Raw genomic sequence first — 25,268 nt, 5'->3', positions numbered from 1 at the left:
ATTTGGGTTTGATCCCTGGCCTCACTCAGTGGGTTAAAGGATCCGGCCTTGCCGTGAGCTGTGGTGTAGGTAGCAGACGCAGCTCAGATCCTACATGGCTGTGGCTGTGGTGTAGGCCAGCAGCTGTAGCTCCAATTCGACCCTTAACCTGGGAACCTCCATATGCCGAAATTACGGCCCTAAAAAGCAAATAAATAAATAAAATAAAATTAGTCTTTATTCGTGCAAAATCAGAACTGGCCCCAAGCAGTTTGTGGTAGTGCCGACTTGAGGCCAATACCGTCCATGGTAACATCCTTTGTGTAGCTTAAAACGTGCTTCCATTTTTTTCAAAACCAGTGGGTGAGGGGAAATAGACCTGTTTGGTCGATGAGGAAGCTAAACCTGCCTAGGGTCACAGCCAGGATGACCTTGCCGCCAAGTCTACTCACTGGCGGGAGGCTTGTTTGGCCTCGTCTACCGGGTCCCCTGAGGCTGGCGGCGCTTCCAGGACTCCCGCCCCGTCCGGGCTCCGCCCCCCCAGCCCCTGCAGCTAGAAGCTCAATTCCCCCAACGACCCGCCGCTTCGCGATGCCCAATGAGATTTAGCCGGGGGAGGGACAGAACTGCACCGGAGACCAATCGGATTGGGCCGGGGCGGGGCGGCAGCGGGTGAAGCTGAGCGGTGGGTCCAGGTCTTCTCAGCCGGGAGAGAACCCGGCGCGGGCGGCGCCCACCGGTCCCTGCTGTGCGCGCGCCCGCCGCCCGCGCAGCCCTTCAGTTTGCCCCGCGCGTCCCTACCCTGCTCTCTTGTACCACAGGGACAGGGGCTGGGGAGCCGGGCCGGGGCCGGGGCCGGGGCGGGAGTCGCGGGACGAACACTTGAGGTGGGTGCGGAGAGGGTGGCTGGGAGGCGGGAAGGCCGGGCGGGCCGATGGCTAGGTCCGCCCCGCCGACAGACCCAGAGTCACCGTGTGGAGAGGTCAGCAGGTTGCAGAACCCGGCTCCCGGCCTGTCTCCATCACAGACGCTCGTCCCCGCGCGGTGGTCCCCCTCCCAGGCCAGGACTCTCCCCTCTGAGGACACCCCGCCCCTCTCGCTGCCCGCGCGGCCTCCTAACCCCTCTTGCCCTTTGTCGCCTGTGCTCCTGTCCTTTCGGCCTTGTGCTCCCGCGCCCCCTCCAGGCCGGACCCCGGCGCAGCCATACCTGCTCAGGACCTGGCACCAAATTAGACTCGCTCCTTCAGCCCCCAATCTGTCCCTCTTTGTCATCTGTACACCTGTCATCTCAACTCCGTTCATCCACTCTACCACCCTGCCCCCCACATCTTCATCTGAATCCAGCCTAGGCCATCATCCCCCTCCCCCTACGGGGATTCCTCCTGCCAGCTCTGATTATCCCCTCCACCTGCCCCATGCAGCCCCAGCCCTGTCCTCCCCATCCATGCTCCTTTGTTGTCTCTGCAGCTGTCCCCTCGGCTCTATTCATCCTTCTCCCCCAAACCTCAGCCCAGACTCCCTTCTTGCTCTGACCAGGGGCCAGCCCTCCCCAGCTAGGTCCTGCATTCCTCCAGATCAGGGCCAGGCCACTGCTCACTCAGCCTGGCGGTTTCTCTTCCTTTCAATCCAGCCCTCTCACCTCCAACCCAGTGTCCCCTCACCCTCTCCCAGCGGATCCAGGCTGCCCTGGTCTCTCCCTACACCAGTCTATCTCCCTGCCTCTAATATCCCCTTTTTCTTACTATGCTCCTCTCCCACCCCGCCTGGCCTCCACCCTCACCGTTTCCTCCTTCCCCCTCTCCCCCGGAACAGGTGCCAGAATTGCCATGGAGCTGTGCAGCAAGAAGAAGCTTCACGCCCTGTCCCTGGCCGAGAAGATCCAGGTGCTGGAACTCCTGGATGAGTCCAAGATGTCCCAGTCGGAGGTGGCCCGGCGCTTCCAGGTCTCCCAGCCCCAGATCTCACGCATCTGCAAGAATAAGGAGAAGCTGCTGGCGGACTGGTGCAGCGGCACCGCCAACCGGGAGCGCAAGCGCAAGCGGGAGTCCAAGTACAGCGGGATCGACGAGGCTCTACTCTGCTGGTACCACATTGCCCGGGCCAAGGCCTGGGACGTGACGGGGCCCATGCTGCTCCACAAAGCCAAGGAGCTGGCTGACATCATGGGCCAGGATTTTGTGCCCAGCATCGGCTGGCTGGTGCGCTGGAAACGCCGAAACAACGTGGGCTTTGGGGCCCGCCATGTTTTGGTGCCTCCATTGCCCCCTGAGCCACCTCCCCCGGCTCCCACGCCCCAGGCCCAGCTGCCTCTCTCTCTTAAAGATTTCTCCCCAGAGGACATTTTTGGCTGTGCCGAAGTGCCCTTGCTATATCGGGCAGTGCCCGGCAGAGTGGGCACGCGTGATCGGGTACAGGTGCTGCTGTGTGCCAACAGCAGGGGCACAGAGAAACGGCGGGTGTTGGTCAGTGGGCTCCAGGCTGCCCCAAGGTGCTTCTTTGGGGTCAGCAGTGAGGCTCTGCTTGCCTCTTACCACCCTGACCTGGTTATCCCCTGGTCAGAGTGGTTGGCACAGTTTGACCGGGACATGGGGCAGCAGGGCCGACAGGTGGCCTTGCTGCTGGCCGCCCGAGTGGTGGAGGAGTTGGTAGGCCTGCCCCGGCTCTGCCACGTGAGGCTCTTGCCTTTGTCCGCTGCTAGCACCACGCCTTCCCTGCCCAGCTCCGTGGTCCGGGCCTTTAAGGCCCATTACCGGCACCGTCTGCTGGGCAAGCTGGCTGCGGCCCAGAGTGAGAGGGCTGGCCCCTCGCTGGCTGCGGCCGGGGCAGCCATCACGGTGCTGGATGCCCTGCACATGGCCGCAGCGGCCTGGGCCAAGGTGCCCCTCCAGCTCATTGTGAGCAGCTTCGTTCAGGAAGGGCTGGCTCCTGGCACAACGCCCCCAGACCCAGACAAAGCCTCTGAGATGCCGCCAGTCCCTGGTGGGCTGAGCCTCGAGGAGTTCTCCCGCTTTGTGGACCTGGAGGGTGAGGAGGCCATGTCTGGAGTGTGCAAAGAGGAGGTGAGCCCCGAGGGCGAGGAGGGGCATGGAGAGGATGGCTTCCAGCCCCTGCCCACCAAAGCCGACGCCCTCCGGGCCCTGAGCACATTGAGAAGGTGGTTTGAGTGCAATGGCACCTCCCCTGAGCTATTTGAAAATTTCTACGCCTGCGAGGAGGGGGTGGAGCGACTCTGCTGCCTGTGATGGGCCCTTCCTGCCGGAGCCCCCTCCTCTCCTGTTTCCCATGGAAACGCCCTCTCTCAGGAGGCAGATTGGGGGTGGTCTCTTTCCCGTGGAAATGGAGCTTTTGCGAAGGTGTTGAAGGTAGACAAGTTGGGAGACCAGGTCTAAGCTCTGAACGAAAGTTGTCCAAGCCCCTAGAAGGTTGAAAGCTGGGGCCTCCGGGGGCCCCTAGGTCCTTTGGGGCCCCTAAAGCTAGGCTGGTAGTTTCTGAACCTCTGGAGGCTGGGACTTGGGAAGGTGGAGTTTGGGCTTTACAGACAGGCTGATCCCTTGAATTCTGTGTTAAAAACAGTTCTGCTTCTGGAAATAAAGTTTTTAATCAGAAAAGAGGCCAGGGTGTTATTTTCATGGGAGAAGGGTGGAAACGTTCAGCTCAGCCTTTTATTTTGTTCTCTTTTTAGGGCTGCACCTGCCGCATATGGACGTTCCCAGGGTAGGGCTTGAATCCACAACCACCACAGTGCCAGATCTGAGCCGCATCTGTGATCCACGCTGCAGCTCGAGGCAACGCCAGATCCTTAACCCACTAAGCGCGGCCAGGGATCGAACCCTCATCCTCATGGATACTAGTCGAGTTCTTGAGCCACAACAGGAACTCCTCAACTCAGATTTTTAAAGCTGCTTCCTGAAGGTGGGTACAAGAACGAAGCTCTTCCAGAATTCCAGCAGGAAGGATCCCAGGGGATGGGGTCTCCTCGTGGGCTAACAGGCAGATCCCGAGTATTGCTCAGGACCTTGAGCGGCTCTGATAACTTCCCTCTTAGACTGCAGCGGGACGGATGGTGTCTGAAAAAGGATGGGGGACTGGCTAGAGACAAAAGAACTTGGAAGAGTCATTCGTTCATTTTCTTTTTCATTCATCTGATCATTTCACGGCATCTCTTCAGCAAGGCCTCCTGCGTGACAAGGTTGCAAAGATGGTGTCCTGCTGGGCAGGACCTTGCAGACAGTGACGGTGGAATGTGATGAAAGGTTGTCATAAAGGCACGTGCACGGTGCTGAGGCCCTGGAGAGTCTGGGGAGACTCTGGAGGAGGTGAGCTTTGAGCTGCAGCTTGAAGGACTAACAGACAGAGGAGCGGGAAGGATCGTCCTGGCCCAGGGGTGGTGAGCAAGGAGGCAGGCAGTTCTGAGAGAGCACACGGGGAGGCCTGGAAAGGAAGAGGGGCCTTTAGCCCACCAAACCTGTTGGTGGGCACCCCCAAAAGCCTCTATGTTCAGAAGGCATACAAGGCTCCAGGGCAGCAAAGATGAAGAAGGCACATTCCCTGTTCCTCAGAGGAAGAAATAACACAGGTCTGTCATTGAGGATTCAACTAATACTTATAAAATGTTTGCTACTTGCCAGGCACTGTTGTAAGCACTATATATATGTTAGATATTACGTTTGCTGCTGTTCTTCTTCTGGTTATATTCATCAGCAGCATCAGTCTTGAGAAGATGATAAAAAGGATGCAGAGAACCCAAAAGCAGAAAGGTTGGCTCCCCATCTTCTTATTTCCTCCGTATTGCACTCTGAGTAATTTCCATCCACCTTCCAATTCTCTTCAACTGTGACAACTCTTTTTTTTTTTTTTTTGTCTTTTTAAGGCTGCTCTCGAGGTATACAGAAGTTCCCAGGCTAGAGGTCAAATCGGAGCTGCAGCTCCCAGCCTACACCACAGCCGCAGCAACTCGGGATCCAAGTTATGTCTGCAACCTACACTACAGCTCATGGCAATGCCAGATCCTTAACCCACTGAGCAAGGCCAGGGATCGAACCCACAACCTCGTGGTTCCTAGTTGAATTCCTTTTTGCTGTGCCACTGCAGGAACTCCCATGGGAATGTTTTTATTGGTTGCATTTAATCTCTTGAAAACATGAAGATCCTGATTTCTGGGCTCTCCTTTGAGAAACCTGTAGTTACTCCTACCAGGCACAAGGGGGCACTACCATCATGAGAAATTAATTTCTGAGAGGACGGTGTGCAGCAGCAAAAGGGTAGTCTGGGAGCAGGTGCTGTGGTTCCTGGTTCACAGGCGAGCCCATCTCACTGTTTTTCCCACCACAGGGAGAGGCAGGTTTCTTTGTATAGATGGAGGTTTCCTGTTCTACTCTTTGGCTAAATGTGTAGCCCCTTCCAGAATCTTAATGTATGAGTCTTGGGTTCCAGTCCCTGACTGTCAGTGTCAGAGTCTCGTCTTCTGTTCTGTGTGTTTCTTTAATCTCCGAGGTCACAGTATTAGCACTTGCCCCAAGGGCAGCACAGTTCCAGCTGTGGTTTATACTCTCATCCTTGTTTTGAAGGGGTCTTTGGGAAGTTCCCTTACTTCTGGCAAAATTAGCAATGGTTTTAAAGTCATGTTTGTTTGTTTGTTTGTTTTTGTCTTTTTGCCATTTCTTGGGCCGCTCCTGAGGCATATGGAGGTTCCCAGGCTAGGGGTCCAGTCGGAGCTGTAGCTGCCAGCCTACGCCAGAGCCAGAGCAACACGGGATCTGAGCCGCGTCTGCGACCTACACCACAGCTCATGGCAACGCCGGATCCTTAACCCACTGAGCAAGGGCAGGGATCGAACCCGCAACCTCATGGTTCCTAGTTGGATTCGTTAACCACTGCGCCACGACGAGAACCTGTCATGTTTATTATAATGGTTCTGGAATCTAGTTGCTTTATAGCATGAGGACTCTATGTAAAATCTAGAGCACCAAGGCTGGTGCTCCAGACGGGAAGGCCAGGTTTCATTCATTTATTTATTTGTTTGCTCAACAGCTAGTTACTGAGCACTTCCGTATGACAGCAATTTGTTTATTTGTTTATTTGCTTTTTTTTAGGGCCGCACCCGAGGCATATGGAAGTTCCCAGACTAGGGATCCAATTGGAGCTACAGCTGCTGGCCTACACCACAGCCACAGCAACACTGGATCCTTAACCCACTGAGCGAGGCCAGGGATCGAACCCGCAACCCCATGGTTCCTACTCGGATTCGTTTCCACTGCGCCACGACGGGAACTCCCTGTACGATAGCAATTTTGATCAGCAAAAGAGTCAAGGTCTCTGCTGCGTGGAGCTCATCGTTTAGAGGAGAGATAGTCATAATTACTATAGAGTCACACAAATGAAAGTATGTGATTACAACTGGAAGGGACGAATGATACAAAGGCACAAGCCAGTGGTTCTCAAACTGTGCCCTCACCAGCAGCACCTGGGGACACAGAGAAATGCAAATTCTTAGATCCTCCCCAAACCAGTTGAATCAGAAACTCTGAGGTGGGACCCAAGAGTATGTATGTTTTGGGCCGCACCCGCGGGATGCAGAAGTTCCTCAGGCCAGGGATCAAACCCATGCTGCAGCAGTGACCCGAACCACAGCCATGACAATGCCAGATCCTTTAACTACTGGGCCAGCAGGGAACTCCACATCCTCTTTATCTACTCATCCATTGATGCGTATTTACGTTGTTTCCATGTCTCGGCTGCTGTAAATAATGCTCCAATGCACACAGGGTGCAGGTATCTTTTTGAAACACGGTTTTGTCTGGATAGATGCCCTGGGGGCACCTGATCTATGTAAGGAAAGAAGAAAGGATGAATTGTCCAAGAGCTTTGGAGGCTGTGGGAAGGAACTTGCCCTGATTCCTCAGAGCAATAGGAGGCTATCGAGGGGGACAAGGGGAGTGACCTGATCAGATTTGCATTTGAAAAGAGTTTTTTGTCCAGACCCCACACAGAACCAGGCTGCCGGCTGCCATATCAGGATTGGCAAAGAGAGAGTGAGTCCTAGAAAACTTTGGAAGCAGGATAAACAGGAGTTGAGGACCGCAGGAGAGGAGAGCTGCCCCCGAGATGGCTGGCCTCGGGAGACTCCAAGAACCTTCGGGATGCTCGAAGGTCCGTGCCCGGGAGTTCCCGTCGAGGTGCAGCAGAAACAAACCCCACCGAGATCCATGAGGTCTCTGGTTCGATCAAGGGTGGGTTAAGGATCTGGTGTTGCCGTGAGTTGTGGTGTAGGCTGCAGATGTGGCTGTGGCTGGCAGCTGTAGCTCTGATTGGACCCCACCCTGGGAACCTCCCCATGCCAATGGGTGCGGCCCTAAAAAGCAAAAAAAAAAAAAAAAAAAAAAGGGTTTGCCCAAGTTATAAACCTGTGACTCTCAGACACCACCCCCATTTTCAATCTCAGAGAAGGTTCATTTGCTATTTCCTAGTTCTTTGGGACTGCTATCTGAATAAGTCACGAGGAGCAAATAACATCTGTTAATTCCTTAAGGAGTTTAACACGCGTGTTCTGAGACCCCGATGATGTAAAGACATCTGGCTTTTTAAAAATATCTTCAGCCATTTCCTGCCTGATCTTTGTTTATCTTTCCATCCTCCTTTCCAAGAGGAGGGAATTGTTTTCTCACTAATCTCGCCCCGCTTAACCCTCACCTCACCGTTCTGCCCGCCCAGCCAGCAGCGCTTGCCCTGGGCCAGCGGAAGCAAGAGGGCCTGGCCCGAGGCGGCTGCCTCTCTCTCCAGTTCTCAGGAGGCCCCTAAAGGAAGGGAGCACCAGCCCTTCCAAGATGCGTCTGGACAGAACCAGAGACCAGAAACAGAAACCCACGCCCAGCAGTGCAAAGCCACACTCACAGGCATGGTAACTGCCCCTGCAAAAGGATTTAACTGAAACAAAATCAAAAGAGGATTTTTGAATTGTGCTCTCTTGCTAACCAGTGATGCGGTTAGAAAGGACCAACTACAGACACAACTTAGAATAGATTTACAAGGAGATCCTGCTGAATAGCATTGAGAACTTTGTCTAGATACTCATGTTGCAACAGAAGAAAGGCTGGGGGAAAAATATAATTGTAATGTATACATGTAAGGATAACCTGACCCCCTTGCTGTACAGTGGGAAAATAAAAAAAAAAAAAAAGAAAGGACCAACTACAGACGACCACCCTGACCTCCTGCTCCCTCCTTGCCCAGTTTCTAAGAGCCACCTCCTCTTTCCGCTGTGCCCCCTCTGAGCCAGGCATCAGCTCCTCAAGGTGTTCCAGGGACTGCTGCCCAACTCTGCTGAGTCCAGCCTGCAATCCCTGGCGCTGGGGTGTCCTGGACTGGCCACTGGGGCTCATGGACAGACCAGGTGGAAGGGATCTCAGAGGTAACTGGGGCACAGAAAGGGCAGTGACTGTCTCGGAAAGACCAGGAACAGGCTCCCTGAATCTGTGCAGGAGTGAAGGCCCTGGAGACAGGAATTCAAGTCACTTCCTCCAGACTCACAACTTTCTTAGCTTGAAAGGGCAGTGTATTTCTGCTATTAGAATCATCCAGAACACAATTTCTTTAGCTTTAGCATGTGTAAAAGGTACAGGGAAATCTCTTTTTTTTTTTCCTTTTTTGCTTTTTAGGGCCGCACCCATGGCACATGGAGAATCCCAGACTAGGGGTCCAATCAGAGCTACAGCTGCCAACCTACACCACATCCATAGCAATGCCAGATCCTTAACCCACTGAATGAGGCTGGGGATCGAACCCACATCCTCATGGATACTGGTTGGGTTCGTGACCTCTGAGCCACGACGGGAACTCCTGTACCACATCTTCTTAATCCATTCATCTGCTGATGGACGTTTAGGAGGTTTCCATGTCTCTGCTATTGTGAATGGTGCTGCAATGAACATAGGGCTGCATGTGTCTTTTTTCATGAAAGTTTTGTCCAGATGTATGCCCAGGAGTGGGATTTCTGTACTCAGTTTTCTGAGGTACCTCCGTACTGTTCTCCATGGTGGTTGTACCAATTTACATTCCCACCCACAGTGTAGGGGGGTTCCTTTTTCTCCACACCCCCTCCAGCATTTGCTATGTGTGGGCTTATTAATGATGGCTATTCTGACCAGTGTGAGGTGGTACCTCGCTGTAGTTTTGCCTGGCATTTCTCTAATATTTTCACATGCCTATTGGTCATCGGTATGTCTTCTCTGGAGAAATGTCTATTCAGGTCTTCTGCCCATTTTTCAACTGGGTTATTTTTATTTTTGGTTTTGTTTTTCTTTTTGCTGTTAAGTTGTATGAGTTGTGTCTCTGTTGGAGATTAAGCCCTTGTTGCATCATTTGCAACTATTTTCTCTCGTTCTGTAGGTTGTCTTTTTGGGTTTTTTGTTTGTTTGCTTTGTTTTTATTTTAGTTTTTATTTGATTTTATTTTTGCCTTTTAGGGCCGCACCCATGGTGTATGATAGTTTCCAGGCTAGGGGTCGAATTGGAGCCGTAGCTGCCAGCCTACACAGCAACCACAGCAATGCAGGATCCAAGCTGTGTCTTCGACCTACACCACAGCTCATGGCAGTGCTGGATCCTTAACCCACTGGGCGAGGCCAGGGACCGAACCCACATCCACGTGGATCCTATTTGGGTTTGTTACCGCTGCGCCAGCACAGAACCCGCCTTCTTCCCATTTTATAGTCTCGCCTCTTTTGTCAAAGATTAATTGACTATAGCTGTCTGGCACAGGGAAACCTTTGCACAATGCCGATTCCTAGGCCCCGGCCTCAGCGATTCTGACTCTGTCCACCCAGGATGGGGCCTGGGATTCTGCATTTCTAACACACACACACCCCCCACACACACACACACACATACACTCCAGGAAGTCCCAATGCTGCTGCTCCTCCAACCACACTGGGAACCTCCCTGACCTCAGAACAAGCAGGCCTCTACTACTGTGTTAGTTCAGGTGAAAGCCAAAGGGATGTCAGAATGCAGCTGCTCAGGGCAGACGGGTGGGCTGTGCTCCCAGAGTCCCTGGTTTCTGGGCGCCCCCGGCCGTGGCCCCGGGGTCGCCAGTTCCCACCAACGGTGAGGAATCTCATTGCAAGTAAGTGAAGGGCAACTGGCACGCATCACTTCCGCTCACATCTCCCTAGCAAGAACCCAGGCACGAGTTCCCACCGCGGGGAACGTAGCCTCGCTCAGAGGCCACGGGCCCTGTGGCCACACCGTGACAACAGAGGAAGGGAAGAACGACTTAGGGTACCACTGCAGCCTGTGGCACACAATCTGGTAAACAGGCGCTCCGAGGAGCACGCGCAGAGCCTGACGCTTGGGTGAAGGTGAACGTAGGTGACTGATGGGAGACTGTCACAAGCCCCAGGTAGGGCAGGGGAGCAGAGTCCTGGGCTCCGGAGGTGGAGGCTCAGACTCCTCCAGGCGAGCTGTGTGACATGCCAGCCAGGAGACCTGGGACTGTCCCTGAGTCAAGGCCACGTCCTCTGCAAATGGGTGATAATACCGTGATTGTTTTCATAGGGCGTCCCAGTAAATGGCAGGAACTTCAGGCTTTCAGGTGAGGGGGGCCCGGGTTCATCTCAAACCAGATCAGGACATTAGCGGGTACGAATTCTGCTCACTTTATTGCCAATTAAGTGAAATCTTTCAGCCAGTTTTTAATTCCCACTTGGCAATTGAAATGACTAAAGACAACAAGTGCCATGGATGGGAGTGTGTGAGGCTGGCACCCCTGACTCCAGCACTGCTCCCCTGGGATGACCTGAGCAGGGCCGGGCAGGCAGACCTCAGCGGGGCGGTGGAGGGGGTCCAGAACCGAGGTAGCGGTCGTGGCAGTTGGAGGGTGGCACGGAGGTGGGGCGTGCACACCCTGGACCAGGCACCTGTTGGGCTCCGTGCTGGGAAGTGATCAGAGTATGACCCCTGACCTCGAGGAGTGCCCAGTCTAACTGGGAAGCCGAGAAGCAGACCCATAACCTTGATAAAGCACAGGCGAAGGCCGTGATCAAGGCGTGCGGTCTGCAAACCCCAGTCAGTTCTGAGCAAGGGGAGGCGAGCGGAGGAAAGGACTCCAGGAGCCGGTGCTCAGCCCCAGGCACGGTGGGGTCACCCTGCAGGCACTGCCCACTGCTGCCCCAGATGGAATGAGCCCTCTAGGTGGGAGGCAGTGAGGGAGCACAGCTTGTTTAGCGACCTCAAGCAGGTGGGGCTGCTGAGACCCAAGGGGCAGGAAAGCTGATGGGAAGGGGGCCGGGAGGAGGGGGAGTTGGGGCTTTTTCCTGAAGGTGATGGAGCCTGTGAAGGATTCTGGGCTGAAGGAGATGTGAGGCTGCTCCTAGTTCACGCGGGGAGAGCTTAGAGAGGTCAGGTGGGAGGCAGCTGGGAGGTCGTCCCTGGAATCCAGGGGGTGGCGAGTTAGCAGGAGGCCGAGCAGAGGCTCCGGAGCTCTTAAAAGGGTGAAGTCACAGGGTCACAGGATGGGGCCGGAATAGCACCGGCACCACGGGCTGTGAGTTTGCTTCACAGACTCAGGAAGTGAAGGAATCAAGGCCGGGGAGCTGGGAGGCTGAGGCCAGCCTTGGATTCTGGGTGGAGTCCGGGCCCCCGGGCCCCCTGCTCCCCAAACTGTCTCCCCAACTCCCTCTACATCTGAAGGTGCCTCTCCTCGCATCCGAATCGCGTCCTGATGCTCATCACCTTGGCCTCCAAACTGGGCAGTTGGGCGGTGGTCTCGCTAGGGAGCCGCTGGCCTCGCCGGGCCAGGTTCACCCCCAGGAGTGGAGGAGGTACTCGTAGCTGAGGAAGGTGACAGCGTTGACAGGAAAGGCGCGGGCACTGTTGATGGTGAGCCCCCGGAAGAAGACCCCCAGTCCTTCCTGCCGGGCGCTGCTCACCATGCAGTCCAGCAGCCCCCGATACACCCTCTGCTTCAGCCCGGCCATCTGCATCCGGGACTTGATCACGTCTAAGGGGGTGGCTGTGACCCAGGAGGTGAGGCCGGCAAAGCCACCTGCCACCAGCACCGTGGCTGAGCCTGGGTAGGGGCAGTGCGGGGCGGGGGTCAGACTGAGGAACGAAGCATCCCGCCAGCGGCGCCTCCCTCCCCGACTCCTCCCTGCCCTCCCACGCCACTTCACTTACTGGGGTTCTGGCCATCCGGTGTGGACTGGCGACAGAGCCACTCATAGGTGACAAAATAGATTCCCATGGTGGGAGTGTCCCTCAGTGTCAGGGCCCAGGCTCCCCGGAACAGCCCCCGGGGCCCCTCGGCCTGGAAGATGGAGGCTGCACAGTGCACGGGGCCCCGGTATTGGGGCGGGGGGCTCCCCGGCTGCGCCCTTGGCTCAGTCTGGTTTTGCAGTCGGACTTTGATGAGGTCGAAAGGGGCCAAGCAATAGGCCTGTAGGGAAGGAAGCATGAAGGACCCGGGTGGCGCCTGGGGCAGGGACAGTCCCTTCCCCTTAGTAGGAGGAAGGCAGTGGGCAGAGAGGGCAGCATCTTCCTGCAGGATCTTGCTGCCCCCTTGGCCACTCTCAGCTTCTCCCTTGTGCAGCTGCGGACGGGCCAGAGCCCCCTGTCTCAGCATCAGCCCCCCCCCTGCCCCCCCCCCCCGCCACCCACACGGCGACAGCGAGCAGCACTGCCCCTCCCCTCGACCGAACTTGGTGAGTCGCACACGGCGCTGAAGAAAGGATTCAGCCTGTGCCCACGAACAGCAAAGCACTGACCTCCTCCCCAGGGTTAAGGAGGTCCTCTCCATGGCACTGGGGACTCAACTTCATAGACCCCCTTCCCCCGCCTCCTGCAGGACCTCTCTCAGCGGCCCCTGAGTGTGGAAGCATCTCTCACGAACTCCCACGCACGAGTGTCCCAGCAGAAGAGGGTGACAAGATGGGCGCTGGGGGTCCTTGAGCTCTTATCACCTGGCCGAGGCAGACAGAACCCAGATGCCGGGTACTCTTGGTGTGGGGGGTGTGGAGGGAGGCTGGGGGAGAGGCTCAGGTGGGGTCAAGGAAGGATGCAACAGGTCAAGGTCAGCTGTGGAAGTTCAGATGGGGACTGAGCTCCAGGCTGAGGTTAGCGTGTCATTTACAGGCTTATGGGTCTTTTGTTTCTTTCTTTCATGGAAGGTACACGGCTCAGTTTCTCAGCCCTGGGATTAGGTGATGGCAGAGGAGGCTCGCAGTTGGCTCTGGTAGTGATCTTTAGAGGGTGGCAGCTTGCTTACTCCCCACCCCCGCAGGAAGGCCAGTGGGGTGGGGTCCCTCCCTGTGAGATGGCGCCCCAATGTCACCCTCCGGAGCCTGCGGGCAGTGCCGAGCTGAGGGCTCCTCCAAGGGGTGGGCTCCTGCGGGTGAGGAAGTGGCTGGGCCAAAGGCAGGGTGGCAGGCAAGGGTGGCCTAGGACATCACCCATCCCCACTCTGTGCCCTCAGGGACAGTGGGGACCTCGGACAGGGCTGCTCTTTTTGACGGTGTCAGCCTCAGCCGAGTCGAAAGCAGCTTTGGTGCACATAAGAGGCTGCCATTCCCTGCCCCGTGCTAACCAGTCCCTTCCGGCTCTCTGCCAGCTCCTCACTAGAACACACTTTCCGCTCCAGGACCCTGTGAACCAGAGCCTGGGGCTTGATGGCAACCCTGGGCTCCAGTTGGTCTCAGGACCCTGTCCCCGTCAGCAACCCGACAGGCCCAGTTCTGCCATCTGTTCTGCTTTCCGAGGAGCTGGAGGGGAGGGGGGACTAAGGAGCTGGGCCCGGCTGAGCCTAAAGCAGGCCACTTGGCCTGGGAGCTTATTCTTTTCCCTGTTTTTTGGGGGTGCAGTTCTCAAGGTTTGGGGAACATGCAGGCATGTGCCCTGCACAAGAGGCAGAAGGAAAGCCAGGACCTTTGGGGTCTCATGGATCGTTAATGCACCTTGGGAGCCCCTGACTGTCCTTTGTCCTTGCTCTTTGCCCCGGGAAGCGTACAGGAGCATCAGGGCAGGTGGGTAGAGGGTGACCTAAGGTCCCCTGTTGGTGTGGGGTGGAGCCAGGTGCATGCCCTCTGCCTCTGGGTGCAGGCACCCCACTAAGCTGGGAGTCCCCCGGGTGCCTGGGGGCCCCTCTTCCCTCCCTAAAGAGCCTTATACAAAAGTGCCGAGAACCAAAAATGATCAGAGTCACTTAATGATTAACCCCTAGATCCTCTCCCAGTGTGACCTATGGACACCCCCCACCCCCTCCCCGTGAGCCTCACAGATGGCAGCCACCGGGCAGAGGGGTGAGCAGGGCAGGGCTGGAGGAAGGGGACGGGACCATGCCAGACGGAGGGGCTGGGGCGGCTGTCAGTTCTCCGGGGTGAAAGGTCACCTTGGGGAGAGGTCTTCCCACAGCTCAAGGCTGGCAGACCCCCTGCAGAGCGGGGGCAAGCCCGGTCAGCCTCAGAGCGGGCACCAACTGCTTCTCCGCGATGTCTCCTGGACACTGTCTCCCCCCACCCCGGTTCTGCCTACCTTTTGCCCCCTCTGTTTATCCATGACCTTCCCCTCCAGACCTGCAGCCTGGAAGGTCACGGCTCAGCCGGGCCAGGTCACGGGGAGCAGCCAGGAGCAGCCCGTTTCCCCACAGCTCCTCGTGCTCCCCTTGGGAAGGCCTGGGCTCTGCAGCTCTGGGTCGCCAGAGGGGCAGGGAGGGAAAGGAGTGAACACCCATCCCTGTGCCCGTGCGTGCATCCACGTGTGCGCACGTGTGTGTGTGTGCACCCTCGTGTGCCCCTGCACGCCCCCTCACCTGCAGGAAGCCCCCGGTGCAGCCGGCTATGAAGACGTGTGTGTAGCTGGGCGGCTGGGCCCGCCGCTCCTGGTGGGAGGTGGCAGTCAGGGCCAGCAGGGCGTTGCTATAGACCCCGAAGAGGACAGAGTTGACCACAGCTATGCTTGCGATGGGGAAGCTCATTCCCTTGAAGAAGCCCAGGAGCTGCAGAGAGACACGGCTAGAGGGGTGGGGGCGGTGGTGACCGCCCCTTTGCCCTCTCCAGCCCTGGCAGGGCCTCCTCTGGCTGCAAACCACTCCTGGGCCCGGCCTCGAGGAGGCGGAGGCAGACAGGCTGGGGACGGCTCAGCACCTCCTTGGGGGCACCCGGCCACCACTCAGGCCCCCAGTGGTCCCAGATTTGGGTCTTCTCTCTCTCTTCCAGGGACAGAGCACTGCTGGGGAGAAGGAAGCGGGCACAGACTGCCCAGAGGCCTCCCGCCCCAAAGCCCCCAAAAGCAGGCCACCCACCGACTCATGGCGGTAAGTCTTGACCATACAGTCAACGATGCCCTGGTACGTGGTCTGGGTCTGCAGTCGCACCTGCAGGGAGCACCGAGCATGTGGGCAGGCCGGGCATCCAGCCTGGCTCATCCCTCTGCCCCTTCAGTTTTGTTTTGGTTTTGCTTTTTAGGGCCACTTCTGTGGCATATGGAGGTTCCCAGGCTAGGGGCTGACTTGGAGCTACAGCTGCTGGCCTACACCACAGCCACAGCAATGCGGGATCCGAGCTGCATCTGCGACCTACACCACAGCTCACGGCAATGCGGGATCCTTAACCCACTGAGCGAGGCCAGGGATCGAACCTGCAACGATGGTTCCTAGTAGGATTTGTTTCTGCTGCGCCACGATGGGAACTCCATCCCTCTGCCCCTTTGGCAGGAGAGATGGGAACCACCAGGCTCCATCAGTCAGGCCCTGCTGTCACCCAATGTCTGGGCAGGTGACATCTTTCATTGCTCAGGTGCCTCCCCCAGACTCACCTTTACAGTGTCGAAGGGGTGTCCCAGGACCAAGCCCAGAGCTCCTGTGGTGACAAGAAGGTGCTGTGAGTGAGGCCCCTGGGGCCGGGCCGAGGAAGCAAGTTTATACCCGGAGGGGAGCGGGATTCAGGCAGGAGGAAGGGGAGCAGGGCCTTCCTTCCAGACTCCAAAGAAATGCCGGCTGGGCCCCTTGCACCCTCCTCCAGACTGGGCACGGACTAGGAAGGTCTGGGGACATGGAGACGATGAGAGAGCCCGGCCCTGCCTAGAGGACACACGTGCAGGGGGAGGAGCCAAACACAGAGCCCCCCGTGCATCTTGCTGACCCATCTGTGGGCCTCCAGCACTCCCACCTCCCTGCCAGCTTTGCTCCTTCCTTCCTTCAACTTACTACCCGATATCTAGTGCAGGGCGTGATCCAGGCACTGCCCTCCCAGCGCTCTGCCCCGCAGCCGCCGGTGCAGAGCTGGGGCCCATAGGGGAGCCTTGCTGGCACCAGAGGAGAAGGACCCAGCCCCCAGCCGCATTCCCACTTCCCGGGCTTGCCCTACATTACAGATGGTGGTCCCGCAGCTTTGGGCAAGGTCACCGTCCCCGGAGGGCAGCTTCTGAATGTTCCTTTTCCAAAGAGAAATGTCACCCAGAAGGTGAGCCTGGTCCACAGCACAGCTGGGCTCAGGGCTTGCGGCCCATTGCCAGGTAGGGCAGAAGCCCTAAGGGGCATGCAGGACAGCAGGTGAGGTCAAAGGTAAACTTCCTTTCTCAGCCAAGCTGGGGCTGTAGGCACATCTGGGAAGCGCTCACCTTGGCTGCCCCTCTCGGCAGGTGTCTGGCAGCACAACTGGCAGGTGTCTGGCAGTAGAGCCTTAGGACCTGAGTACCTGCCCACCCACACCTTCCTCTCCTCTCCCCTCAGCAACTCCCAGGAGGCTCTGGGACAGCTGTTTCCAGGGCCACCAAGGCTTTGGCTTCCGCTCCTCCTGTGTCACCCACCTTCCCCAGAAGTGACCGGCAATTGGGACTGATAGGACAGAAGAAAAACAAATGTCTCACCGGAGATCCAGCCGGCCACAAACTCCTCCACGGGCATTGTCTAGCAGGGGCAGGTGCTGGTGGCTCCAGCAGAAGAGACGCAGGTGAAAGTGTAATTGCACCCTCCCCGGCCCCCAGACTGATAATCCGCCACTAATGTTTAACCCTGGGCGAAGTCCCGGTGCCAAGACCTCAGGCACTAGGACAGGGAGTGAGGCGGCTTGGGTGGCCTGGTGGGCTGGAGATGTGCAGAGTGTGAAATCTCACAGGGCAAGGGCATGGCCCACAGTGGCCGGGCCCCCCCACGACGACCTGGCAGCATGACCAAGCCTGGGAGCCCAGCCCAGGCCCTGCCGGGCCCCTCCAGTGCTGCCTCGGTCAGCAAGGGTTTAAGGAACCTGCTCAGATCAAGGCCCCAGCCTGGCCCAAATTCCCATTCGTGCCCACAGCACCACGCAGTGAGCTGCCAGCTCACCCCGGGACGGCAGCGCAGAGGGGCTGGCGGGGTGCGGCCTGGCCACCAGGAGGCAGGTCCAGGGCTGAGCAGTGACTCACCAGGGCCGGAAGGCCACCTTCTCCCGGGGTTGTTGGGTTGTTTACAACTGACTCCTTGTGTGTCACAAGCAGCCTCCCTCGCCTCCTCCTCCCCTGGCCTCCTTCCCAGGGGAAGGCCAGGCGCTCAGTGAACAGAGGGTGGGTGTCTCTCTGCTTGCGGGGGACTGGGCTATGACCACCCATTTCTCTTTGGACAACAGCCCAAACTGACAGTGGGGGGACCTGCTCCCGTCTCTTCCTCTGCTTCCTCAGACCAACCTTCTGTGACCCGTTCATGCTGGAGCAGGACCATTCCACTCACCCGCTGGCTCTCTCAGCTGCATATAGTGAAACACACTCACTCTTGGTTTTTTGCGTTTGGTGGGGGGGTTTTTGGTTTGTTTTTTTGGCCTTGCCCCCACAGCACACAGAAGTTCCCAGGCCATGGATTGAACCTGCACCACAGCTGCCACCCGAGCCACAGCAGTGACAACCCAGGATCCTTAACCTGCTGAGCCACCAGGGAATTCCTCACTCTTTGTTTTGAAAATGATATTTTGTATCATTTAATTTTTTCAAAATCTTTTTCTTGGGGGGGGTGCCCCTTTAGCATGTGGAAGTTCCCAGGCTAGGGGTTGAATCAGAACTACAGCTGCTGACCTACACCACAGCCACAGCAACTTGGGATTCAAGCTGCATCTGTGAACTACCCTACAGCTCACGGCAACGCCGGATCCTTAACCACTGAGCGAGGCCGGAGATCGAACCCGTGTCTTCACGGATACTAGTTGGGTTTGTTACCGCAGAGCCACGAGTGGAACGTCCTCATATCATTTACAAATTTGTTGCATCTTTTTATAAATCTGGTGATTGCTCACATGCTAGGTTTTCCAGAAGTGGCTGGTACTTTTATTTTTGCCTACTCTCCCATCTCTCTCTCTCCCTCAGAGGGGGGCCAGTGTACATGGCGTGGAAGCAGCCCGGCCTTTGGCATCGTCAAGAGTGGGTTCCAGGCGCAGCTGGATCCTGGCTGGGATCCGTGGCCAGGCACATGCTTTCTGAGGCTCTCTGCTCGCATGTCATTTGGGAGTTTCCGTCAAAGGGGGTTTCCAGATGTTGGCGTTGTCATCAGAAAAGCATCAATAAACCCATAATAAGAATAGAAAAGAGTTTTATTTGAGCCAAACTGAGGACAATAGCCAGAAGACAGCCTCTCAGATGATTGAGCAACTGCTCCAGAGAAGCATGGGTTTCAGCCTAGTTTTACACCTTGTCAGATCAAAGAACATCAAACAAGTCAGGGATACATCCTTCAAGGTTTCAAAACAAACAAACAAACAAAAAAAAACAAAACAGATCAGCAAGTCAGTATGGCCTTGGCACCTGGGAGGGGAGTCTTACCTCTGAAGGAGGACCAGCCCTGGAGTCCCAGGAAGAAAAGCACTTAAATCTTTATTTTTAACATGGACGTTTTTTACATCTGGTCAATGCACCCTTTTCTCTAATAATTAAAGCAGATGTACAATGTATGTTTGACAGGCCACAAGCAGGCTGTTTTAGGTTAGCATAACATTTGAAATAACGTGGGAGTTCCCTGGTGGCGCAGTGGGTTAAGGATCCAGCAAGGTCACTGCTGTGGCTTGGGTCGCCGCTGTGGCTTGGGTTTGATCCCTGGCCCCAGAACTTCCGCGTGCCACAGGTGCAGGCAAAAGAAATAAATTAACTCCTGTAGCAACTGGAATGACTTCCCCATGACTTAATATGTGACCATTGCTTTTCTCAGGGTCCACTTTTCAGCAGTGGGGGTTGGGATATGGGGACACAGGCACAGCACGGTGGCAGCAGACCCGTGGGTGCCAGCAAGGGGCTGACTCCAAGTCTGGCTGCAAACCAGGAGGGATGCGGTGTCAGGAGAGCGTGGCCGCACACAGATGTAACGTGTTTTCTGCATGGTCAGCCATTAAATATATGGTCAGATTTCTCTTCTCAGGAATGCTGGGAAGTTGGGGCCTGGGGTGGGGTTGGGGTGGGGGACGGTTCTTCCCTCAAGGGCACAGAGATCCAGGACTCAGGTGCCGTTGCCCAGAGAAAAGTGTAAAGACCCCAAATGTGGTGCAAACCCCTGGGGTCGCTTCCACCCCTCCCTTTCTCTCAGCCCTGCCACCGTCCATGAGCAAATTGTGTTCCCATTAGCTTCAAAACACATCCGGAACCCAACCCCTCCTCGCCTCCTCCCCAGCTACCATCCTGACCCAAAGCCACCAGCGACTCCACTTGGATTCCTGCCCCCAGCTGGCCTCCCTGCCCCTCACCCCCTTCTGCTCTGTCCTCACTGCAGACAGGATGGAGTTGAAATCTAAGTCAGACTATGTCTCTGCCCTGCTCTGCACCCTTCAAAGGCCCCTCCCTGCTCGGAGTCAAACCCAAAACCTTGGAGTTCCCGCTGTGGCACAACGGGATTGGCGGCATTTGGGGAGCACTAGGACGCAGGGCAGCCCAGCGCAGTGGATAAGGATCCCGCATTGCTGCCGCCGTGACTTAGGTCAAGACTGTGGCTTGAATCTGATCCCTGGCCTGGGAACTCCATATGCCTTCGGGTGGCCAAAAAAGAAAAAAATCAAAAAACAAAACACCATAGGTTCCCATCATGGCGCAGTGGAAATGAATCTGACTAGGAACTATGAGGTTGTAGGTTTGATGCCTGGCCTTGCCCAGTGGGTTAAGGATCCGGCGTTGCTGTGAGCTGTGGTATAGGTCAGAGACGAGGCTTGGATCCTGTGTTGCTGTGGTGTAGGCCAGCAGGTGCAGCTCTGTTTTGCCCCCTAGCCTGAGAACTTCCATATGCCCTGGATGCAGCCCTAAAAAAAAGCAAAACAAAACAAAACAAAACCAAAAACCCAAAAAACCAAAAACTTCCTCTGCTCTAGGTGCCCTCGAGGTGCTGCCCCCTAGCCTCTGCCCTCCTCCAGCCACCCTGGCCGCCTTCTCTTCAGGCAGGCCCCTGCCTCCAGGCTGTCACACTGGCCGCTTCCTCCTCTAGTTGGCCTTGTCTGGCCTCGACTCGAGCACGGCCTGCGCCCTGGGCCCGCCCTCACTGGCTCCCTGAACCTGCCATCTGCTCCACCTGCCCAGCATTCCTGCTGCCCCTCCCCTACCCAACCTGTCTCTTGCTCATCACCTCCTGACACACTATGCCATTAACCTGTCTGTCTCGACAGGGATCTCTGGCTGTTTTGTTCGCTAATGTTCTCCTGAAGGCTTAAAACAGTGTATGACACAGAGCAAACATTCAATAAATATTCATTAAGGAGCGCCCTGGTGGCCTAGCAGTTAAGGACTCGGCATTATCATTGCTGTGGCTCGGGTTGTGGCTCAGGTTCAATCCCTGTCCTGGGAACTTCCACATACCTCAGGCATGACAACAACAACAACAACGACGACAACTTCAGAGAGTTCCTGCTGTGGCTCAGCAGGTTAAGAACCCAACTAGGACCCATGAGGATGGGGGTTCGATCCCCGGCCCCTCAGTGGGTTAAGGATCCAGCGTTGCCTCGAGCTGCCGCGTAGGTTACAGAGGCAGCTGGGATCTGGCATTGCTGTGGCTGTAGGGTAGGCTGGCAGCCACAGCAGCTCCGATTCAACCCCTGGAACTACCATATGCAGAGGGTGTGGCCCTAAAAAAAAATTCACTGAAGGAATGAATGAGTGAACCAATCAGGGACCAGCATTCGTGGACCACCTGGCAGCCAGCCCTGGGTCTCCACTTCTCTGTCCTCATCTCCAGAGGGCCCCAAAGAATATAAAGTTCCCCCAATGTCCCCAACCTGCCCGTCCAGATTTCACTGCGGCTCTTAGTCACACATCAGATGCCCAAGGGCAAGTCCCACTGTCCCTTCTTCTTTCCCGCTGCTGCCAAAGCACACGGTATCCACGCCCACTACTTTCTCGTGGGTGGACAGGCTCCAGGGAGCAGGGTTCCATCTCTGACCTCCTCCCCCCGGAGCTGCCTGGGGCTCCTTGTGCTGCCCCCAAAGTCCCTCCCGAGCACTGGGTTCTGCTGGAGTGCTGGGCTGTAGTCCCCGTTCTGCAGCTTGTTCTCCCCAAGTGATGCTGGGCAATCCCTCCTGCGGGGCTGCATGATGGGCGAAAGCAAGGGACCAGCCCAGCAGCTCGAGGTGGCTAAGGCCTCTTGGCTCTTAAAGGTCTTCAGGCTGCCCTGTCATGTCAGAAGGGCCCCACCCTCTGCTCCAGCCCCGCTACACCTCCCCAGTTCAAGGGAGACCCTGCCCTTGGCTTTCCTCCGAGCCTTGCAGAAGGACAGCCCCAGCCCTGGCTAGCTCTCCACTCCTCCTGCCGGTGCCAGCAGCTTACCCTCTGCCTGGCGGAACAGAGCTCTTATCTGGATGCTGACTACTCACAACCTGCAAAACGTTCTCACCTACTGCCAAACCCGCCACACACCCTCCCCCCGGTGCTCATGCCCCCTTCCCCACCACTGCCGCCAGGGCCACCCCGTCTTAGGACCTGCTGTGTTCTTTTTGTTTGTTTGTTCCTTTTTATAACCACACCTGCAGCATATGGAAGTTCCCAGCCAAGGGTCTAATCTGAGCTGTGGCTGCCAGCCTACGCCACGGCCACAGCAACGCCAGATCCAAGCCATGTCTGCAACCTACACCACATCTCACGGCAATGCCGGATCCTTAACCCACTGAGCGAGGCCAGGGATCAAACTCATATCTTCATGGATACTAGTCAGGTTCTTAACCCACTGAGCCACAATGGGAACTCCCTCACCTGCTCTTTTCTGATTTCTCAAGGCTTCCCCAAGTTCAAAGCCTGCTCCCGGAGCTCCCGCTTCAGGAATGTCTTTCAGGGCCCCTCCTTGCTGGACCTGGGTTCCAGGCTCCTCACCACCACCACACATACTGTCAGATGTCAGCTTGGTTATCAAACCTCTCTGATCCTGTTTTCTCAGCATAAAATGAGGACAGAATATGCGCCTCTTAGTATGAGGATTAAAGCGCTTAGAAAAGAGTCTAGCACGTTGAACACGCTCCACAGATGGCAGCTACTATTACTCTTATTTCCACTCACAGGGTCCATGAGGGTGACATGAGGGAACACGGGAATGGGCCTCCCACACAGTAGGTGCCAAGGAACCAAGGACCCTGCTCTTCCTGCTTGTGGCATTTTCTAGCTCTTCAGGCAATTCTGTCATCTTATGCAGCTCTTTTTTTTTTTTTTTTTTCTCCTGTCTTTTTAGGGCTGCAGCTGAGGCATATGGAAGTTCCCAGGATGGGGGTTGAATCAGAGCTGCAGCCATTGGCCTACACCACAGGCACAGCAACGCTAGATCCAAGCCGCATCGGTGACCTACACTGCAGCTTACAGCAATGCCGGATTCTTAATCCATTGAGCGAGGCCAGGGATCAAACCTGCGTCCTCATTGATGCTAGTCAGATTTGGTTCTGCTGAGCCACAACGGGACCTCCCCTCATTTTATGTAGCTTTAACCACGCATTTCCTGTGCTTTTTTCTCTCTCCCCTCTCTCTCCACTCCCCAGTGAAACCATAACACGAGCTTCCTGCAGGGAAGGGGCCGTGTCTCACCCAGACCTCCACCCCCTGCCCTAGGCCAGGCCCCACACCCAATAAGCATCCAACGACACCGAAGTGGGTTCACATTTCAGTCCAGCCAGTTTAGGGAGGCCACCGAGCCACTGTGTCCTGTCCCCAAGCTGAGAACCCAGAGGGATGTGCCTGTTCTCACTGCTCAGGCTAAGAAGGAAATCATGACGTAAGGGACCAATGGTCAGGCAACGTGGGGCCTGGAGGGCAGGCAAAGGGCTGTTTCAAACATTGAGGAAACGGACTGGGTTAGGAGCTGGAGCTGCCTTCCAATCCTGGGGGAATCAGTGCCAGTGGAACCCGCTCCCCACCCCTGCCCACCTTCCTCATCCCCAGCCCATTGTTGTCACTTGGGGCAACCTCTGGCTCCTCTGGATCAGGAAGGTGCCTCATGGACCTGTTTTTCCCCCTGAGATCGACACCTCAGGCACACACATGCTGGTCATGCCGGGACATGTTGGTGACATGACCCTGGGGATAAGTAGTTTCACACCTGCCTCTTCAGGGCCCCCACACCTTTCCCAGCCTGGGAATGCCGCAAGGTGTCCCAGGCTGTGTGTCAAGATAGCGAAGGCTCATGTGACTGCTCCCTGGAATTGCAAGTGTGCCTCGCCTGGATTTCTAACACATAATTTGAGGACATGGGAGGCGGTCATTGAGTCTATCTCCCCATTTTATGGAAGAGGTAACTGAGGCCGGGAGGGGAAGGGCTTATCCACGATGAGTCAGGACAGGGACCCTATCTCCTGACCATCCCTCTCGGTCTCAAAGCACTGCAGTACCGGCGGCTGCCTGTATCACCTTTACCCAGCGCCCAGCAGTGTGCGTCCCTGACACACCCCCTCCAAGCACAGTGTGAATTCCTAATACGCCCCCATGAAGCATCTCCCTTCTGCAGGTGAGGGGACCAGCCCAAAGTCACACGCGTGAGCGCCAGGCCCCGACTGCCTTGACAGTTCGCCACACTGTTACAGGCCAACATTCGGGTGTGTGTGTGTGTGTGTGTGTGTGTGGTGTCAACATTCGGGTGTGTGTGTGTGTGTGTGTGTGTGTGTGTGTGGTGTCAACATTCGGGTGTGTGTGTGTGTGTGTGTGTGTGTGTGTGTGTGTGTGTGTGTGTGGTGTCACACGCCCCCAGTCACTCAGGTAGGTGGTGGTGCGGTTTCCCAACGCGGCCGCCACACCACTGGGGTGTGACCAAAAGCGGGAGCGGGGGGCGTGAACAAGGGGGGGCGAGAACGCGCGGGGACTAGGCAGGGCGCGTGCGCGGAAGCCCGGGGCTCCGATTGGCTCCCGCGGCTCAGGGAGGCGGGGCCGTGAGTACGGCGCTTCCTACGTCTCAGCTTCCGCGTTGCAGCCCTGGGAGCTGGAGCCGGAGCGGGGTCCTGAGTTCCCTCCGGCAGTGAGGCGGGAGTGGCAGTTAGGGACCAGAGTTAGGACAGGAACCTAAGCTGAGGGGGCGGGCACTGAGTCCCTGCGAGGTGAGAGCTCGACAACGCCCTGCGCGGGTCCCCGCGCCTGACGGGGGTACGCCGTGCCTTGCCTGGGCACCGCGGCGCACCGAGTTTGACCCTTCTGACCGCCGCGGTCCTGGATTTTCCGTCAGCCCCCACCTCGAGTTGGCTGAGGACCCCCACCCCTCACCCCGCTAATCTGCTCACAGTGCCTCCAGCCCCAGTTGTTCTACCTTCATAGATCAGCTCGGGCCCCCTTCCTTCCTCAGTGGGAACTTGGAGGGACCCAGCACCCCATCCCTGGATCCACCCGTCATTGCTTTTTCTCTTTCTCTCTGCAGATGGACGGGACAGAAGGCAATGCCGGACAGCCCGGCCCCGCTGATCGGTCGCATCGAAGCAGTGTGTCCTCCATGGGAGCCAGAGGTGGGTCTCTGTCCCCCATCTCCTCCCTGCCATACCCCCCTAGACCCCAGCCCTGAAGAAGGGGCCCTGGCTTGTCATCTCTTTCATTAAAGAGAATCTTACTTATTGATTAATTAATAAGTTATGTTGAGGTGTGGAAAAGTGACATCAGTCCGAGGACCTGGACTCTTGTCACTAGGCTACCGATCAAACTGGGGACTCTTGAATCTCCATTTCCTCACTTGTTAAAATGTTACATGGCCATGAAATTCAAGTGAAAGCTCGTGGATGAAAAATGACGTGCACTTTCTTTGATAAATAGCCTTTTGAAAGCAGGGATCATTATTTGCATTTTATAGGAAGGAAATTGGGCCCTAGAGAGTTTAAGTCACAGGATACTGGAGTCTTCTCTCCTCCAGATTTCCCTGCTTGAAAA

The 25,268-nt window shown here is 56.5% G+C and overlaps 3 protein-coding genes and 1 long non-coding RNA gene across 7 annotated transcripts in view; 3 read left to right on the top strand and 1 right to left on the bottom strand.

Moving 5' to 3' along the window:
• Nucleotides 1-249: 249 nt before the first annotated feature.
• On the top strand, nt 250-3,587 carry TIGD3 (tigger transposable element derived 3). Its single transcript, XM_047774094.1, has 2 exons — nt 250-866; nt 1,792-3,587. Exon 2 carries the CDS (start codon nt 1,806-1,808, stop codon nt 3,219-3,221), a length of 1,416 nt encoding a protein of 471 aa, XP_047630050.1. The 5' UTR covers nt 250-866; nt 1,792-1,805; the 3' UTR covers nt 3,222-3,587.
• A 7,027-nt stretch (nt 3,588-10,614) lies between these two features.
• SLC25A45 (solute carrier family 25 member 45) lies at nt 10,615-16,965 on the bottom strand. Of its 4 annotated transcripts, XM_047775299.1 has the most exons (7): nt 16,833-16,965; nt 15,780-15,823; nt 15,268-15,339; nt 14,776-14,961; nt 12,150-12,408; nt 11,903-12,042; nt 10,615-11,804 (listed from the first exon to the last, which is right to left on the bottom strand). In XM_047775299.1, exons 1-7 carry the CDS (start codon nt 16,867-16,869, stop codon nt 11,652-11,654), a joined length of 891 nt encoding a protein of 296 aa, XP_047631255.1. In that variant the 5' UTR covers nt 16,870-16,965; the 3' UTR covers nt 10,615-11,651. The 4 variants fall into 4 exon arrangements, with proteins under 4 accessions (XP_047631255.1, XP_047631257.1, XP_047631256.1 ...); XM_047775301.1 differs by lacking the exon at nt 15,268-15,339; XM_047775300.1 differs by having other exon boundaries at nt 11,673-12,042.
• On the top strand, nt 12,816-16,965 carry LOC125124963 (uncharacterized). Its single transcript, XR_007134341.1, has 3 exons — nt 12,816-12,962; nt 15,182-15,279; nt 16,696-16,965. It is a non-coding gene; the product is annotated as an uncharacterized LOC125124963 (long non-coding RNA).
• Nucleotides 16,966-24,292: 7,327 nt separating this feature from the next.
• FRMD8 (FERM domain containing 8) overlaps nt 24,293-25,268 on the top strand; it is a 20,696-nt gene continuing 19,720 nt past the window's right edge. Inside the window, exons 1-2 of the mRNA XM_047775298.1 lie at nt 24,293-24,454; nt 24,769-24,853. Of these exons, the coding sequence (XP_047631254.1) occupies nt 24,769-24,853 (85 nt within the window). The 5' untranslated portion in view covers nt 24,293-24,454. The remainder of the gene's footprint in view (nt 24,455-24,768; nt 24,854-25,268) is intronic.

The sequence above is a fragment of the Phacochoerus africanus genome, chromosome 4, assembly GCF_016906955.1.
Source record: "Phacochoerus africanus isolate WHEZ1 chromosome 4, ROS_Pafr_v1, whole genome shotgun sequence".
Classification (NCBI taxonomy): domain Eukaryota; kingdom Metazoa; phylum Chordata; class Mammalia; order Artiodactyla; family Suidae; genus Phacochoerus; species Phacochoerus africanus.
The sequence above is the reverse complement of the archived record's forward strand: the minus strand, read 5'-3'. Positions and strand labels throughout refer to the sequence as shown.